The sequence below is a fragment of the Ailuropoda melanoleuca genome, chromosome 18 (genome assembly GCF_002007445.2).
Source record: "Ailuropoda melanoleuca isolate Jingjing chromosome 18, ASM200744v2, whole genome shotgun sequence".
In the NCBI taxonomy this organism is placed as follows: Eukaryota; Metazoa; Chordata; class Mammalia; order Carnivora; family Ursidae; genus Ailuropoda; species Ailuropoda melanoleuca.
Window position 1 is genome coordinate 4073387 of NC_048235.1, and position 15818 is coordinate 4089204.

Sequence of the window (15818 nt, forward strand, 5' to 3'; positions counted from 1 at the left end):
CTGCTTTACCTTTACACTGCTTTGTGTTCAGTGAAAGCTAGCAGAATGCCCTGTGACCGAGGCTCCTTCCTTCTGGCTCCTGTTACAGAAAGCTCCTTCTCTGCTTCAAAGACACCGCCTAGCAGTGAGGAGTGATTCAGCCTATATTCAGGTCAAAGCATGTTAATTCTGAACAGTTTAGGAATAAGGCTTGATATAGAGTCTGAAAGTTAAATCAGTTGTAAATGCCAGTATGGAGTTTGGTCAATTCTACAGACAAATTTCAAGACACTTTAACTGTTAACAAAAGAATAAAGAACACTTCATAATCAAGTGCTTCGTAAATCAAAGAATGATGTCATAATGAGTTAATTTTCTTGAAATGATGTGATGCAACTTTGGCTTTCTCACACTGTATTCAGTAAGTGGTGAGTCTGATTTAATCGGTGTGAACTAGAATCAAATGTCAGAGTTAGAATGAAGCCTGTAGTTCGTGCAGCCTGGACCTCTCATTGGCGAGTGAAGAAGGCTAAGTTGCTGTCCTGTAATTATAACCAGTGGCAGAACCAGGCCTGGAAGCTAGGATTGTCACTGGTGTTCTAGTCCATCACGCTGTCTTCCCAAGACTAAAGAGAATCATCTTGAACACCATTCTCTTTCTCTTTTTAACCGTAACTTTTTTTTTTAAGATTTTTTTTTTTTTTAAATTTCATAGAGACAGCCAGAGAGAGAGGGAACACACCAGGGGAGTGGGAGAGGAAGATGCAGGCTCCCCTCAGAGGAGACTGATGTGGGGCTCGATCCCAGGACTCTGGGATCACACCCTGAACCGAAGGCAGACGCTTAATGACTGAGCCACCCAGGCGCCCCAACCTTAACTTCTGAGCACATTCTAAGAATAATGTTTAAGCAAAATATGCTTGGTGTACCACATTTATCACTAGGTTTTTGAGCCGTTGGCTTAAGTTCTCTCTAGCAAACATTTGTCGGCTGCAACCACGTGGTAGGCACTTAGAATACCAAGCTGACTGAGGTCTCCTGTTTGTTTCTTTGAATCCACATTGGCTTGATTCCAGAGTCCTTCTTACTGTGCCACAGATAATTATACCTTGACAAAGTGCTTCCACTTTAAAAAATGTTTTCGTACCCATTGTCTCATTGAGTCCTTACAGAACATTTTTACAATAGAGAAGGACCCTGTTTGTTTTGTAATAGTGTTTAATGCACAAATTTTGCATTTGTGTTTAGTGATGGAGATACTAGAAAAAATAACCGGTCTGACTTGAATGCAGATCTTTGAAACAGTCTTGATGAAGGCATTGTCCTAAGGCAGTGACTGTAAATGGTCATCTCAAAGTACACCTAATTTATAAACTTTCATTATTAAAATAATGGATTCCATTTGTGGAGAAACATATGACTTAGAGCGTGTTGCTCCTTTCACTGAGATAGTTCCTAAAAAATGCCCACCCTCCTCCTCCGCAGAGCCTCGGGCAAGTTGCAATAGAAACTCCTTGGCACTCAGGCCATAGGTGGTCGCATTCGGATCCTCCGTCCTCCCTGCCTTCCCTTCGGTTCATCCTGGCAATTCCTTGGGTGTGGTTTTTCCACACTGGAGACACTGTGCTTTCCTAGTTCCATGGGGACTCATGGTTGAGGACAGATAGGAGAAAGTGATTGCCCTGGAAAATGGAGGGCTTTGGTGTTGTCCTTCTGAGACCATTTGAGAAGACTTGTGAACAGGACTGTGATCGTCATCTAGGATGACTTGTAGTGGAGTTTAAAGGAGAGCTGTTTTTGAGTGTGAGAAGTCTGTGAGGTCACTCTGGACACGACCATTGACTGTAATATGAATGAGATTCCATCATCATATCTATACACCAATAGTTTGTTCTTTAATTATGTAAAGGGGCTAGACAGAATCTAATTAATACGCCTGACCCAAAAAAGCAAGTGCGTGGGTCTTGAAACTGAAACTTTGCATGGGAAAGAAAGCCCTGAGGCAATTTGAGTCAGGAGAAGGAGGATAGGTATTTGGAGAGGCTATCAGCAACCAGGGCACATGGAGGTCACGATCAGTAGTTTGGGGAACCACTGGAGTATTTGAGCTAGAGAGTGACAGGCTTTGATCTCTTTGGCTTCCATGTAGAGAATGGATAGCAGGAAGGTAAGAGTAAGCAGAGTGACCAGAAGAAGGCAATTATGATCACCGAGGTCAGAAATTAGAATGGCCATGACTAGCATAGTGGCAGATAGGTGGAGAGAAGAGATCAGACTGGTGTATTTTTTAGGAAATCTAACAGGATTTCATAACACGTGACATGTATCAATAGAGAAGTCAAGATGGCCCCTCCCTAAATTTTTTACATCCACCTGAGGGTAGATGGTGGTGGCATTTACTGAGGCAGGGGGTCCTGGGGGAGAAAAATGTTTGCAGGTGTGGGGTACAATAAAAAATTCTGATCTACACATATTGGGTGTGAGATCCCTATTAGATGTTCAAGTAAAGCTATCACATTAAGTGTGTGTGTGTGCGCATGCACATGTGTCCAGAGCAAAGGTTAGGACTGTAAATATTCCTTTGGGAACCATTTGTGCATAGATGGAACTTAAAGCCACGGTATCTAGGAGATGAGAATACAAGGAGGAGAGAAGCAAAGTTTAGCACAGAGCCCTGGGCTGTGCCAACATTTAAAAGTCCAGAAGGAGGAGGAGGATCAAGCAAGGGAGAGCAAGAAAGATAAGGCGGTGAGGAGGTGGAGCAAAACGTGCCATATTTGGCAAACAATTTAAATGCATGAGGCTGCAAATGATCAAATCAAGAGATTCGGCTTTGGTACTTGTTGCTGCCCATCCCTTTCAAAATTCTGGCCTCCAGGGACCACACTGGTTTTATTTTGTTTAACTTGGTGCATCTGAGGCTAGTTCTTAATTTTTTTTTAAACCTCGAATGATCTCCTTCTTGCCTTGTGACTGAGGACTCTAGGACCTCCCCTTAGTTCATGTGGAGTTGTGTCACAAATTCAGAGCTCATTTTTAGAAAAAATTCCAGCTGTACCTACAGGTGCATCTTTGACACGTCCCTTCTGCAACTTTCTCCATTGAGCTACTCAATAAAACCATTTTTAGTTGCAGTAACAACACAGAATGTCTTAACTTCAGGTCTCATCAGAAAAATGCAACCATGATTTGATTTTCTGGGACTTTTTTTTTTTTCTCTCATCATAATAAATGTAGTCTTTTTTTTTTTTTAATGTTCGGTTAGCCAACATATAGTAGTACATCATTACTTTTTGATGTACTTTTGACCCTATGACACCCAGGGCTCATCACAACACGTGCCCTCCTTAATACCCATCATCCTGTTACCCCATCCTCCCACTCCCCTCCCCTCTGAAACCCTCAGTTTGTTTCCTAGAGTCTAGAGTCTCTCATGGTTCGTCCCCCTGTCTGATTTCTTTCCCTTCATTTTTCCCTCCCTTGCCCTGTGGTCCTTCATGCTATTCCTTACGTTCTACATATAAGTGAAACCATATGATAATTGTCTTTCTCTGCTTGACTTATTTCACTTAGCATAATACCCTCTAGTTCCATCTATGTCGATGTAAATGTAGTCGATGTAGGTATTCATCCTTTCTGATGGCTGAGTAATATTCCATTGTATACATGGACCACATCTTCTTTATCCATTTGTCTGTTGAAGGGCATCTCGGCATCTTCCACAGTTTGGCTATTGTGGACATTGCTGTGAACACTGGGGTGCATGTGCCCCTTCTTTTCACTACATCTGTATCTTTGGGGTAAATACCCAGTAGTGCAATTGCTGGGTGGTAGGGTGGCTCTATTTTTAACATCTTGAGGATGCTCCATACTGTTTTCCAGAGGGGCTGCACTAACTTGCATTCCCACCAAGAGTGTAAGAGGGTTCCCGTTTCTCTACATCCTCTCCAACATCTGTCGTTTCCTGACTTGCTAATTTTAGCCATTCTGATTGGTGTGAGGTGGTATCTCAATGTGGTTTTGATTTCTATTTCCCTGATAGCTAATGATGTTGAACATTTTTTCATGTGTCTGTTAGCCATTTGTATGTCTTCTTTGGAGAAGTGTCTGTTCATGTCTTCTGCCCATTTCTTGACTGGATTATTTGTTTTTTGGGCGTTGAGTTTGATCAAAGGAAATAGTCAACAAAAGTAAGAGGCAATCTACGGAATGGGAGAAGATATTTACAAATGACATTTCAGACAAAGGGCTGGTATCCAAAACCTCTGGGACTTTTTGAACATAGTTTTTAGCTGTCATTTACATATCATTTTAGGTATCTATCAGTAATTTTGGGGACATTGTTAGCTGTCCGTTCTTTCAGGTTTCTAAGCTCTATACCCAAGTTAAAATAGGTTGCCAAAGAACAGTGCACTTGAACTCTGTGTCTGCCTAAGTACCTCTGTGAATTAGGCTTTAGTGATAATACCAGGTTTTGAGGAGAGCTGATGTAAAGAATAACAGAATTTTAGACAACTGTCATACATTCTTCAAAACTGTAGTTGACAACGTTGTACATTTTGCTACCTGATACTTTTTATGTATGATCCCCACAATACATTTCTCCTAAAATTCATTGCCCTGGAATGTTCTCTACAGGAAACCTTTTAGGCTTTTCTTTACAAGAGAATGAGAAATATGTAACTAAAAGTGGTTTTGTCAACTCAAATAACAGCTTGCCTGAGGTGCATGATGGATCTATTTCTTAGTCCTTTTGAGCTGGTTTTTCCTCTCACCACTGGAGAGTGTCCTTCAGTGCATAGAGAAACACCTCTCCACCGAACTGTGTTTTACATAATTCTTTTTTTTTTTTTTTACGATTTTATTTTTAAGTAATCTCTACACCCATCATGGGGCTCAAGCTTACACCCTTGGGATCAAGAGTCACACGTTCTACTGACTGAGCCAGCCAAGCACCCTCCTTATATAATTCTTTTTGATTTTGGTTTTGTTAGATAATAATAAAACAAGGAAGAATAGTATACACACACTTAATGTTATTCACAATTTTTAATTGAGGTGTGACATAACATTGTATTAGTTTCAGGCATACAACATAACGATTTGATATTTGTATGTTATGAAACGATTACCACGATAAGTCTACCTAACGTCCATCACCATACACAATTATAAAATTTTTTTTTCTTGTGATGAGAACTTTTAAGATCTGTTCTTTTAGCGATTTTCAAATAGTCGCCATGCTGTACATTGTATCTCCATTAATTATTTATTTTGTAATTGGAAGTTTGTATCGTTTGACCTTCAAGCATTTCTGAGATGTCATGTACACTTCATTGTAGTGGGGCATTTGTTTCGACTGTTAAATTGTAAACAGAATCTTTTGGTGGTAAAACTTACTTAGACATAGCCATACCCTCCTTGGCACGAGGGACTAGGGCAAAATAAAGTTTCAAACAGAGAAGCAGAAACTCTTTAACCGACCCTGGTTACTGAGCAATTACAAGCTCTTTGAGAGCAGAGACCATGCATGTTGTGTCTCACCTGGCCCAGGACCCAGGATGGAGCTGGAACACAACACTTACTTGTGGAAGAAATAAGCACGTAGGTACATGACTAAACATATTTATTTCTTTAAGAGACCTCAGAATTTGTTTTTGCCTCTGATGAGCTAACAATGTCATATAAAAACATTGTGCATCATTATATATTATGAGGTATCCATGTAGTTCATGGTTTTCTTGTTAAAATTCATTGAAAATAAGACGACCTGATGCTCATTAAAAAAAAAAACAAAACCTTTATAACTCAAATTCACAGAAAGAATAAACAGTGATTGCTCTGAGTAGCCATAATATTTGGCTTATTGTCTATAATGGTAATAATAATTCCTACTGTGTTTTCATACAGTAAAGTGATGTTTCTGGTGTTTGTTTTAGTTACATTGGAATGTGTTATATTTATTTCTTTGTTTTCCTTTTGATAAGAAAAGCACAAGCTTGTGTTATTTATAAAGATGTTTGGACTTCTCATGTAAGTTTGCTGGTGAAATGCTGGGTCACCCTGTCTTTGCTTAGCAATATGTAAAAAGTAGCTAATAGTGGGCCGTTAAGCTCTAAAATCCAAGAATAATCCATTTTCACTTTTTCTGGCTGAAAATATTAAAGTACAAGCCGCACAAATCTCACATAAATGCCCATATACTATGTAGCTAAACGTTTTAGTAAGAATATTTGAGCATATGTCAATGGACGCCATCCTTTTCCTCTTACTGTTGGTATCCAGTCTCCGTCAGTTAATATCTCTTAAAAAGGAAAAAGTTCTTAACTACTTATTTTTAGTACTTTATTGCTTATTTTATCTGTCTTGGTTAAATAGGTTGTATTAAGATTTTGGTTTCCTGCCACTTTTTTGAGACAGCCAGAGCAGTGCTTTTTAAACACTTAATCATGTTTGAATCCCCTGGAGATCTTATTAAATGCAGATTATGGTTCAGTAGGTCTTGGTCCTAAGCTTCTTCACTGGCTCCCAGGTCCCAGGTGATGTGCAGGTTGCTGGCCCTAGGACCATGCACTAGGTTGGAAGGTTCTAGAGACCAACTAGCCATATGTGGAGGGGGAGATGGGGCTGCTTCCAGGGGATGGTAGTCACACAGAAGATGTAAGGATAGGGGCCATCCTGGCAGGAGACTTACTTAGACTCTCAGCGTGTTAGTACAAGACTCTCTTGTGTCCTTCGTGGACACGGAGACTTTAGCAGTTTCAGTAAGTTGCTTACAGTCACAGTGCTTGAAAATGGGTGAGTTTTGAATTTGAATTCAGCCTTTCCTCAATTCATAGCCCATATTCTCTCTGGCATCTACTTCTAGAGATAGCCTGGAGAGTGTTTTTATCTTCTGCTACCCTAAACGTGGATATCTTTTATTCTGTGGCTGCACACCACTTTACATGTTTCTGAAATGTTAATGGATGAGACTGTGAGTTTTAATGTTAACCTTGCCACTCACTGGCCGTGTGACCAGTAAGGCAGCTGTACTCCCTAAGCCTCAGTTTCCTTATCTGAAACGACTAAAAGGTCATCTCAATAAAGTGCTCAGTAAGCACTCCATAAGTATCAGTTACTGTTATTCAACAAGCATTTCTGACACTTATCCCTAGCCATCATTCAAATCATAACTTGGATGGACCTTGGAAACGTTATGCTAAGAGAAAGAAACCAGACGCAAAAGGTCTCACATTGTCTGATTCCTCTGCTACGGTTTCTGTGGAACAGGCAAGTCTGCAGAGACAGCCGGCTGATTAGCAGTTGTCAGGGGTGGAGTGGAGCGGAGCAGTGAGGGGAAGAGGGGTGGTTACTTGGCGGGTATGGGATACACTCCTGGAATGATTAAGATGTTTTGAAACCAGAAAGAAGTGGGGTGGTGGCATGCATGGTGAATATACCAAATGCCACTGAACTGGACGCTTTAACATGGTTACTTGTGTATTATGAGAATTTCAACTCAATTTTTAAAAATCATCTATGGAAAATTGCCTCATTGAGAGAGGCATTACATCTACGGAATGGGTTTGTACTTTTAAATAACTTTATGGAATCATATAAGCATTTCCTGACGTTCTGAGATGTGTTGAAAATGCAGAGGAGTGGCTTATTTTGGAACAAATATTGCCTTGAAACTCTGCCAGTCCAAGTTGGCCTTTTCGGAAAAGATAGCCCCAACTTTTTAATCCTAAAGTGTAACCTAGAAATAGCTTCATTACCACTACTATTTCATTAGCTACATGGTCCTTTTATCATTTGTAATGACGTATGATGTTTTCATGTGACAGAAAGGTTAACTAACTTGCCTCTTGTCACACAGCCACAGAGAGATGGAGATTGGTTTAACCCAGTTGCCAGGATTCTGTGGTGTTAACCAGTATCCGATAGTCTGTAGTTGTGGAAGAATCACAAACATTATTCTCCTGGTAGGAAAAGTCTAAACAATGTACATAGTAGCAAATTCTCTTAAGGTGTCTTTGAGCAAATTAATTACTCTTATAACTGAGACAAAGAATCTATAAAATCTGATAAGAAAAATATTTGTCATTTAATTTGTATTGTCTTCTTGTTAGCTTAAAATAGCAAAAAAAATTAAGTAATTACTGTTTTTGTTCCTCATCTATAAGAAGAGATTTGCAAATGCTGAGTGTATGTTTTTATACCTCCATAAACTCTTGTTTTTTTTTTTTTTTAAAGATTTTATTTATTTATTCGACAGAGATAGAGACAGCCAGTGAGAGAGGGAACACAAGCAGGGGGAGTGGGAGAGGAAGAAGCAGGCTCATAGCAGAGGAGCCTGATGTGGGGCTTGATCCCATAACGCCGGGATCACGCCCTGAGCCGAAGGCAGACGCTTAACCGCTGTGCCACCCAGGCGCCCCCATACCTCCATAAACTCTTACAACTAAGTTTTCTACCACAGTTGGTGGGGGCAAAGATGGGTAGGACAATCTCTTCTTGGTGATTAAAGTAGAGAATGAAGTATAATTTTGAACTATTTGAAATTAACTAGATTCCCACAGGTTAAACCCGAGGCATAAGTTTCTGACCGTCAGATTTGATTTTAATCAGCGGATATGTTGAACAATCTGAAATCTTTCATACACAAAGAATATTGTTGTTGTTTCCCACAAAGAAGGAAATTAAGGTGAATGTTAAGAGAAATTAATTTGATTGGTTCTGGTTTAGAAAGTATCATTTACTGATCTTGAACTATAGTACTTGTGATCACTCTGAGTTTTCTAATTATTCTTTGGGGAATAAAAAGTTGAAGCAGTTAGTAAAAGCACCAGGACCACTAGCCAGGACTAGTACTAGATAGCAGTATAAACTTCTAAAATTTAAAAATAAAACAGAGAAACATTGTGCTTTCTAAGGTACATTCATTTATACCCAGAAACACTTTGGATTTATGCTATTCTGTTATGTTTCGGTTTGGTTTTGTTTGTTATAAATCAAATTAATCTGCCTCACAGAGGAGTTCAAGCAATTGCAAGCTGTTACTGTTTCTCTTCTGCATTGTATTGGGAATCTTAGTGCAATAAGAGAACTAAAAGTATGTGCACATATTGGGAAAGGAGTAAATAAAACTGTTTATTCACAGAAGACATGATTGTCTACACAGAAAACATCAACAAATCTACAAAAATCTCCCACAACTAGTGAGTTCAGCAAGGTTACAGGGTACGAGGTCAATATACAAAATTCAGTTGTATTTCTATGTACTAGCAATAAACAACTGGAATTCTGATTTTCTTTAAATGCCGTTTATATTAGCATCCACAAAAATTAAAATATTTAAATCCTGACAAAATATTTACAGGATCTGCATGCTGAAAACAGCAAAACTCTATGAAAGAAATCAAAGACCTAAATAAAAAGAGAGGGATACTATGTTCATGAATTAGGAAAATGGGTACTTTTTAAGCTGTCAGCCCCCACCCCATTTTTTCTTGAAGTATATTTGACAAACAATGTTATATTAGTTTCAAGTTTACAACAATGTGATTCAACATTTATATACATTAGAAAGTGATCACCATGGTAAGTCTAGCTAATCTCTGCCACTATACAAAGTTGTTATATATTAACTCTATTCCCTACGCTGTACATTGGATCCAGTATCTTATTTATTTTATAACTGGATATTTCTACCTTTTACTCCTCTTCTATTTTGCCATCCACTTACTCTATTCCCCTCTGGCAACCACCAGATTGCTCTCTGTATGTAGGAGTCTGTTTCTGTTTTGTTTGTTTTGTTTTTTAGATTCCACATGTAAGTGAAATCAGATGGTATTTGTCTTTCTCTTTGGTTCTCCCCATTTTGATCTATAGATTCAACTTAGTTCCAGTTACAGGCTCAGCAAGATTTTCTTGTAGATATCAACAAGCTGGTTCAAGTTGCAGAGCACTTTTGAAATAGAAGAGCAAAGTTAAGTTGGATAATCACACAATAAAGAAATCTAGGTGATGGTTACATGAGAACTCTCTCTACTATAAGTCTAAAATTATCCAAAATAAAGTGTTTTTAAAAAGCAAGTATAATTTATGAGGCTTTATAATAAAAAATGGCACCTCCTGCCCTGTTGTTTCCCAGCCTGGATATTTCGCTCCTAAAGTAGCCTTCTGATATGTTACCTGCATATTTCTAAATAAAATGGTTTTCTTGCCATTTTTTAAAAATTCACTTTGAGACATTGTAGAATTCCTTCTGTGGAAGATCAAAATATGACTGTATGGCTGCCTTTCAGTTCTTTCTACTCTTCTGTTCCCCAGTCTACTCAATGTGGTTACAATTTTTGTTTAACATTTTGTATATGCATATAAACACACATTCATGTGCACACACACACACACAGAGCACACGAATGAGTATGTGGATGCTATTTGAACTGAGCCATGTAATACACTATGATTCATCTCTGGTAATTTGTGTTTGTTGGTTTTCCTGAGCTAGTCATTGACAATTATTTTGATTACTTAGTTTTCTATGCAGCTATCACCAACTGACTGCAAAAATTTCTAAAAGCATTATAATTCTTCTCTCAAATCTGTCTCCACATCAGATTATCTTCCAATCTCATTTATTTTTTCTTAGAGACACCACCCATGAGGCCATTTCTTCTCTTCCCCCTTGAGACTGGTTCTCTCTCGGTCTACAGAGCTGCTCTTAGCCAGGGACTTCCCATCACTACGATCCCAGGAATTCCATTCTTGTTTGGTTTGGTCTATGTTTTCAAGCTAGAGGCTTTTATCAAATAGGCATAAAGTCATGTTCAATAATGAGGCTTTGAAAAGCTGACTGAAACTCTGCCTACGTGAGTGGTGTATAGATAATTTGATATGAACGGAGATGTTTGAGATCCAAGCTTTAGTATTTGTATGTCTTTTTTCTCCTGGGCTGATCTATGTCTCCAGGAAAGAATGGCTGGAGTCCCAGGGGGAGAGCTGGAGAAGTTTTCCCTAGTGTTTCCACCATTGCTTTTAGAACAGCCTATCTGACTTTACTTTTGTCTTATTCCAGGGGAGGGTGGGTTAGGGGGTAGGAAATGTCTCCTTTTTACCCTTCTCCTATACCCCTTCTTCAGACGTATCCAGTACCACCAAATTCTTTGCCTTTTGGCAAATCTGTGGAGGGAATTGGATGCTTCCTATCGTCCTCTTTCTCTAGACACTTAAGTTTGAACCTTCTTTGCCCTTCTAAGTAATTTACCATTTATGTATCTGCTTTGCAACTTCCAAAATATCCTGTTTTATCTGCTGTAGACTCTTCTCATTCTTTTTAATTCTGTCCTTTTAGTTGAGTTTTGGGGAGAAGGTGAAGATAAAGATGTGTTCATCTTGCTATGTGTTAACCATAAGTCGGCTTCCTTGTAAATGATGCGATTACCGACTTGCTTTCAATACCAGTGCCACCTTCTGGCTTGGGTTCACTGTAGCTTCACTGACTCACATTGTTCAAGTGAAATGATGAGATGTGTATAAACTGAGAGAAGACCATTTGTGTTTTGCCTGGTATGAAATTAACTGCGTGGTCATGCCTACATTGTGGAAATCTGTCTCATCAGTAGCTGTGAGCCTAATAATAAGACAAGTGGTTCCTATTTAAAATCATCAACAGTGTTCAAGTTTTATGAACAACAGTTGTAAAATGTCAAAAATATATCCATTTGTAGTGGATGCTGAAATAACTCAGCCCTCATTTTAAAAGCTATAAACATGGGATTTGAACCTCTGTATTTATGCAACCCAATTGCATCTTAGTTATTTTTATTCTATCACATATATGATGGGAAATATGTTGGGTTAACGTTTTAGTTCAGTTACAGCCTTAACTATGATCTTGCAGAGTAGATTTTCCCAATACTGAGCACTCTACTAAAAGAAAGATAGCTTTGGCTAATGAAACAACTAAAGCAAAAAGCTTGCACTATGTTTCTGATTTGATGATTTCATTACACTCAAATCAGTGTTTTCTGCTGTCTCTGTTCAATATTAATTCCTGGGATGCCTATGCCTGTAAATTCAGTTTATTAATTCACTTGCTGAAATTCTATAAATGCCTTATGGTTTTATTTTCATAACATTTAGAAAGGGACAAACTCAGAGAACATAAATTTTCTCCAGGAGGTTCAGTTGACATTTTAATGTGGACTACATTTGAACTCAAATGCCACATGCATTTTTAAGACTGGTTCCTTGGATTCTCTCACTGGTACGTTGTGTTTCTCACTATCCTAACTCTTTCACATTGCCTCATGTCTGAAATGAACCTGATTTTGAAACTTTTACATTTTACCTCCTGGGCTAATCACAGATTTGTAGGGAACCACACACATGTTGTTAGTGTGTCTCTATAAATGATATCATACATTGATAAAACTAAGGCAAACACTGTGTTACTTAAATGTTTTAACCACCTCTAAGGAGCCAGGTAGAAACATGATTGCACTGTACCATTGTGTTCATACCCTCTTTCATTGATCTTATGAAGATTATCTATATCTGTATCTATCTATATCTTTATCTATATCTATCTATCTCTGTCTGTCTATCTATCTATCTATCTATCTATCTATCTATCTATCTATCTATCTATCTATCTATCTTGGTTAGCCAGTAAAATCAGGGGAAAGCAAAAAGAGACTTACCTGACAAAATGCTCGTGTACACACAGATCTAAGTGAAGAAGGAATTAGGGTCTTTGAGAACACAACTCATTACTCTCTCTCTAGTGAAGACACTTTGCCCTGCATTATACTCCATTCCCATTCTGTCATCTGGGGCCCAGCACCCTCAGAGTTTTCTCCTGTCTTTTCTGGATTGTTCTTCTGCCATGTGCTAATGCCCCTGCACACACAGGGATAGAAACAGGGTGTATTATTATACCTTACCATAGGAATCTAACCAACACAATTTTCTTACCACTTCTTCCAAAGCACCCTTTAGCCAAAAAAAGAACCCACTTTAATCCTGCCTTGGCACATGACATTCTCTCTGTGCGGGGATGTCCTCTCCCCTCCTCACTCTGTCTGTCTTTGCCTGATGAATTCTTACTCATCCTTTCAGACTCTGTTTAAAATGTCACCTCATCTGTGGACCCTTGCTAGATTCTCCTAGACTGAGTTAGTTTGCTTCTTCTATAGGTTCCCACAGAACTGTTTTGAGAAATTACCATTTGTGGTTTGCTTTCATGCCTCCTGCCAGAGGGTGGACTCCTCTGGGATTGGGTTTGTGTTTTCGGGACCTAGCATGGGTTCTTATTCACAGTAGGCTCTCAATACGTTGTTCACAGACAAGCGGTTAGTGAGATGAAGAGAACAGTGTTGAGTGAATAAATACATCAATTTTAAAGTAAGATCCAGACCAGTGCTGAGAATTGTCATTCAGATTCTGTATCTCGTTATTGTCTTTATTCAACCAGCATGCTCACTTTTTCTTAGAAGTATTTAAGACCAAGCTCGCATAGATGGGCCTGAATTTTAGAAACTAGCAAACAGGACAACTCCTTCCTCATCCCCAGTCATTCAGCAAAACGAACTCAAGCTTTATGTAGCAACTCTAGAAAAGAGTGGATTCACTGAATGTAAGAAATGAAATTGCAGATGAAAAATAAATATGGGATATGTAATTCAGTTTGATTATTTTTGTTACAAAATTCTATTGGCGCATGGAAATAGAAACAGATTTTCGGGGAGTTTGGTCATCAAGTAGAGATGACTGTAGAATCTTGAACATTGTTGAATTAAAAACAAAAACATCATTTTGATCATTTAAAATATGTGGGTTCAAATAACAATAATAAATAATAATACTGAAAGCATGTTTATGAAACATTTTATCCTTCCAAAGCCTGGGAAGGATTTTCAAATGTTTTAAGAGAACTTCTGAAAATATTAGTCCATATTAGAAACAAAGTCACATGCCAGAAGGGCTGCTTTTTTAATTTAAGCTTATGATCTATCTTCTCCTAATAAATGTGTTTTTTTTAAAAAATTAATAAAATCCTGGAATATTTACTGAGGATTTTCTATAATGACTCCTTAAATTGGAAACTTGGAATTCTTAAAAAGGTATTTCATATGTTTGTTATTGGGGTGGTGTTTAGTATTTGGCCTCACTTGAGGATAATAACCCAGATTTCTAGTCATTGGAAACTTTTTTTCTTAAAGAAAAGCATTTATTAATCATAAGATTGATGCAGCATGAAGATTCTGATGGTACTTTGGTGTGTAAGACACATCTAGTTCAGATCTATGGAGTGTGTAGTGACTGCTGGTTTTTTTGTTTTGTTTTGGCTATATCTTCAAAGTGGTTTATTATCCACTGAGAGCCTAATGAATCTACAATAAATGTTCTGCTTATTGTGTCACTTGTAGGTACTGTGGTCTTTGGAACTGGGTCACTGGATTTCCGAGGAACCGTTTGAACTTTCTAACTACTTCCCTGCAGCTCCTGTAAGTCAGATGTTATTTTATTATGGTAAATACAATTCGGGATTCTCAGGAAATTATTATTTGCATAGATATGGACTCAAGTTTTTATTAAGTCAAGACCAATTATGCTTGCAGATAAAAACACATTTTCATAGAGCTTTTCATAATACTTTTTTATCCATTTGTGAGAACAAATGTGGGAATGTGAGAATATTCTGCAAAAAATCCTGTGGAATGAAGTGTTAAAGAATTTTAATTATGAAAGGCTTCAGGATTGAGAAAAACAAAAAATGAAAAAGGACTAGATTCTTGAGGAGGTGGTATGATGTCTTGTTACTGCTTTAAGAAATAAAGCTGTTACTGCTGGTAGAGATAGAACTGATGGGTATAAAAGCCATGGCCTGCTGGCAACATAATGCAGTCCTTACGTTTTGATACTCTTCCCAAATGCAACTTCAATTTTACTGCATTTTAAATTTTAAAAATTTCGAATGCTTAATGGAGGTTCTAATTTTTTAAAAGATTAAGTAATAATTAAATAGGTAACTTCAGGCTTAATTGGAAGTAGGATTGTGTAGATGTTGGCTTTCATTTTCAAAAAAGTTAACTGGTTTGTGACACACTTAATTCTTTTGGAAGATTAATACCTGAAAGAGAAGTGGTGGTTTTTATCTGTGACCAGGGCTGGTGTTATTTGCTGTTTGAGTACGCATAGGATGCTGCCCTCTTATCACTGATTTATCTAAGTTGTGGGGTTGCTTTTGTTTTCCTTTTTAAGATCATCATTTTGATTTTCCCTCCACTTTATAAATACTTTCTTAAGGAGAGAAAACATTCTTCTTGGCAAGACTGTATTTGATATACCACTTAAAGAATTGAAGTGCAAAGACACAAACCCCCCTACTCTCTGTCATAAGAGAGTGTGTGTAACTCTGTAACACAGCGAGGCTTGTCTTTGAAATGCATTTCACCTGCCGGCGTGGGCACACGGTTATCAAGTATGTTGTTGCCAGTTTTTCCCATCTTATCACTTTTCCACCTCAGTGTCTGCTGTGCGGTCATCAAGACGTCACAGAGCCTTATGGTTTCTTTTGCAGTAGAGATATCTTCAGATAATGTTTTAACTTGGTACAAAGCTGTGCTTTGTTGAATTTATAAAGCCTACTTAAATGTAACAAGAGAGAACATTCAAAGATGGGGAAGTTCTTTACTCAATATATTTGTTGGGGAAGCGCGCGAAGTGGTGGACAAAGTGGCGTGCCTGACTCTTCCGGAGTCCGTAAATTGACTCTACACATACATCAAATGTTAGTGTTCTCAAATGACGTTAGGGTGGGGGCATATAGCGGTAAAATAAATTAC

General features: G+C 38.2%; 1 protein-coding gene across 5 annotated transcripts in view; it reads left to right on the top strand.

Annotated features, from left to right (window-relative positions):
* The window catches only part of MCPH1 (microcephalin 1), a 242530-nt gene that overhangs the window by 98328 nt on the left and 128384 nt on the right, over positions 1-15818 (top strand). For all 5 annotated transcript variants that reach the window (XM_034647479.1, XM_034647475.1, XM_034647476.1 and 2 more), the window contains one exon: positions 14400-14477. In XM_034647479.1, coding sequence (XP_034503370.1) covers positions 14400-14477 — 78 coding nt within the window. The remainder of the gene's footprint in view (positions 1-14399; positions 14478-15818) is intronic.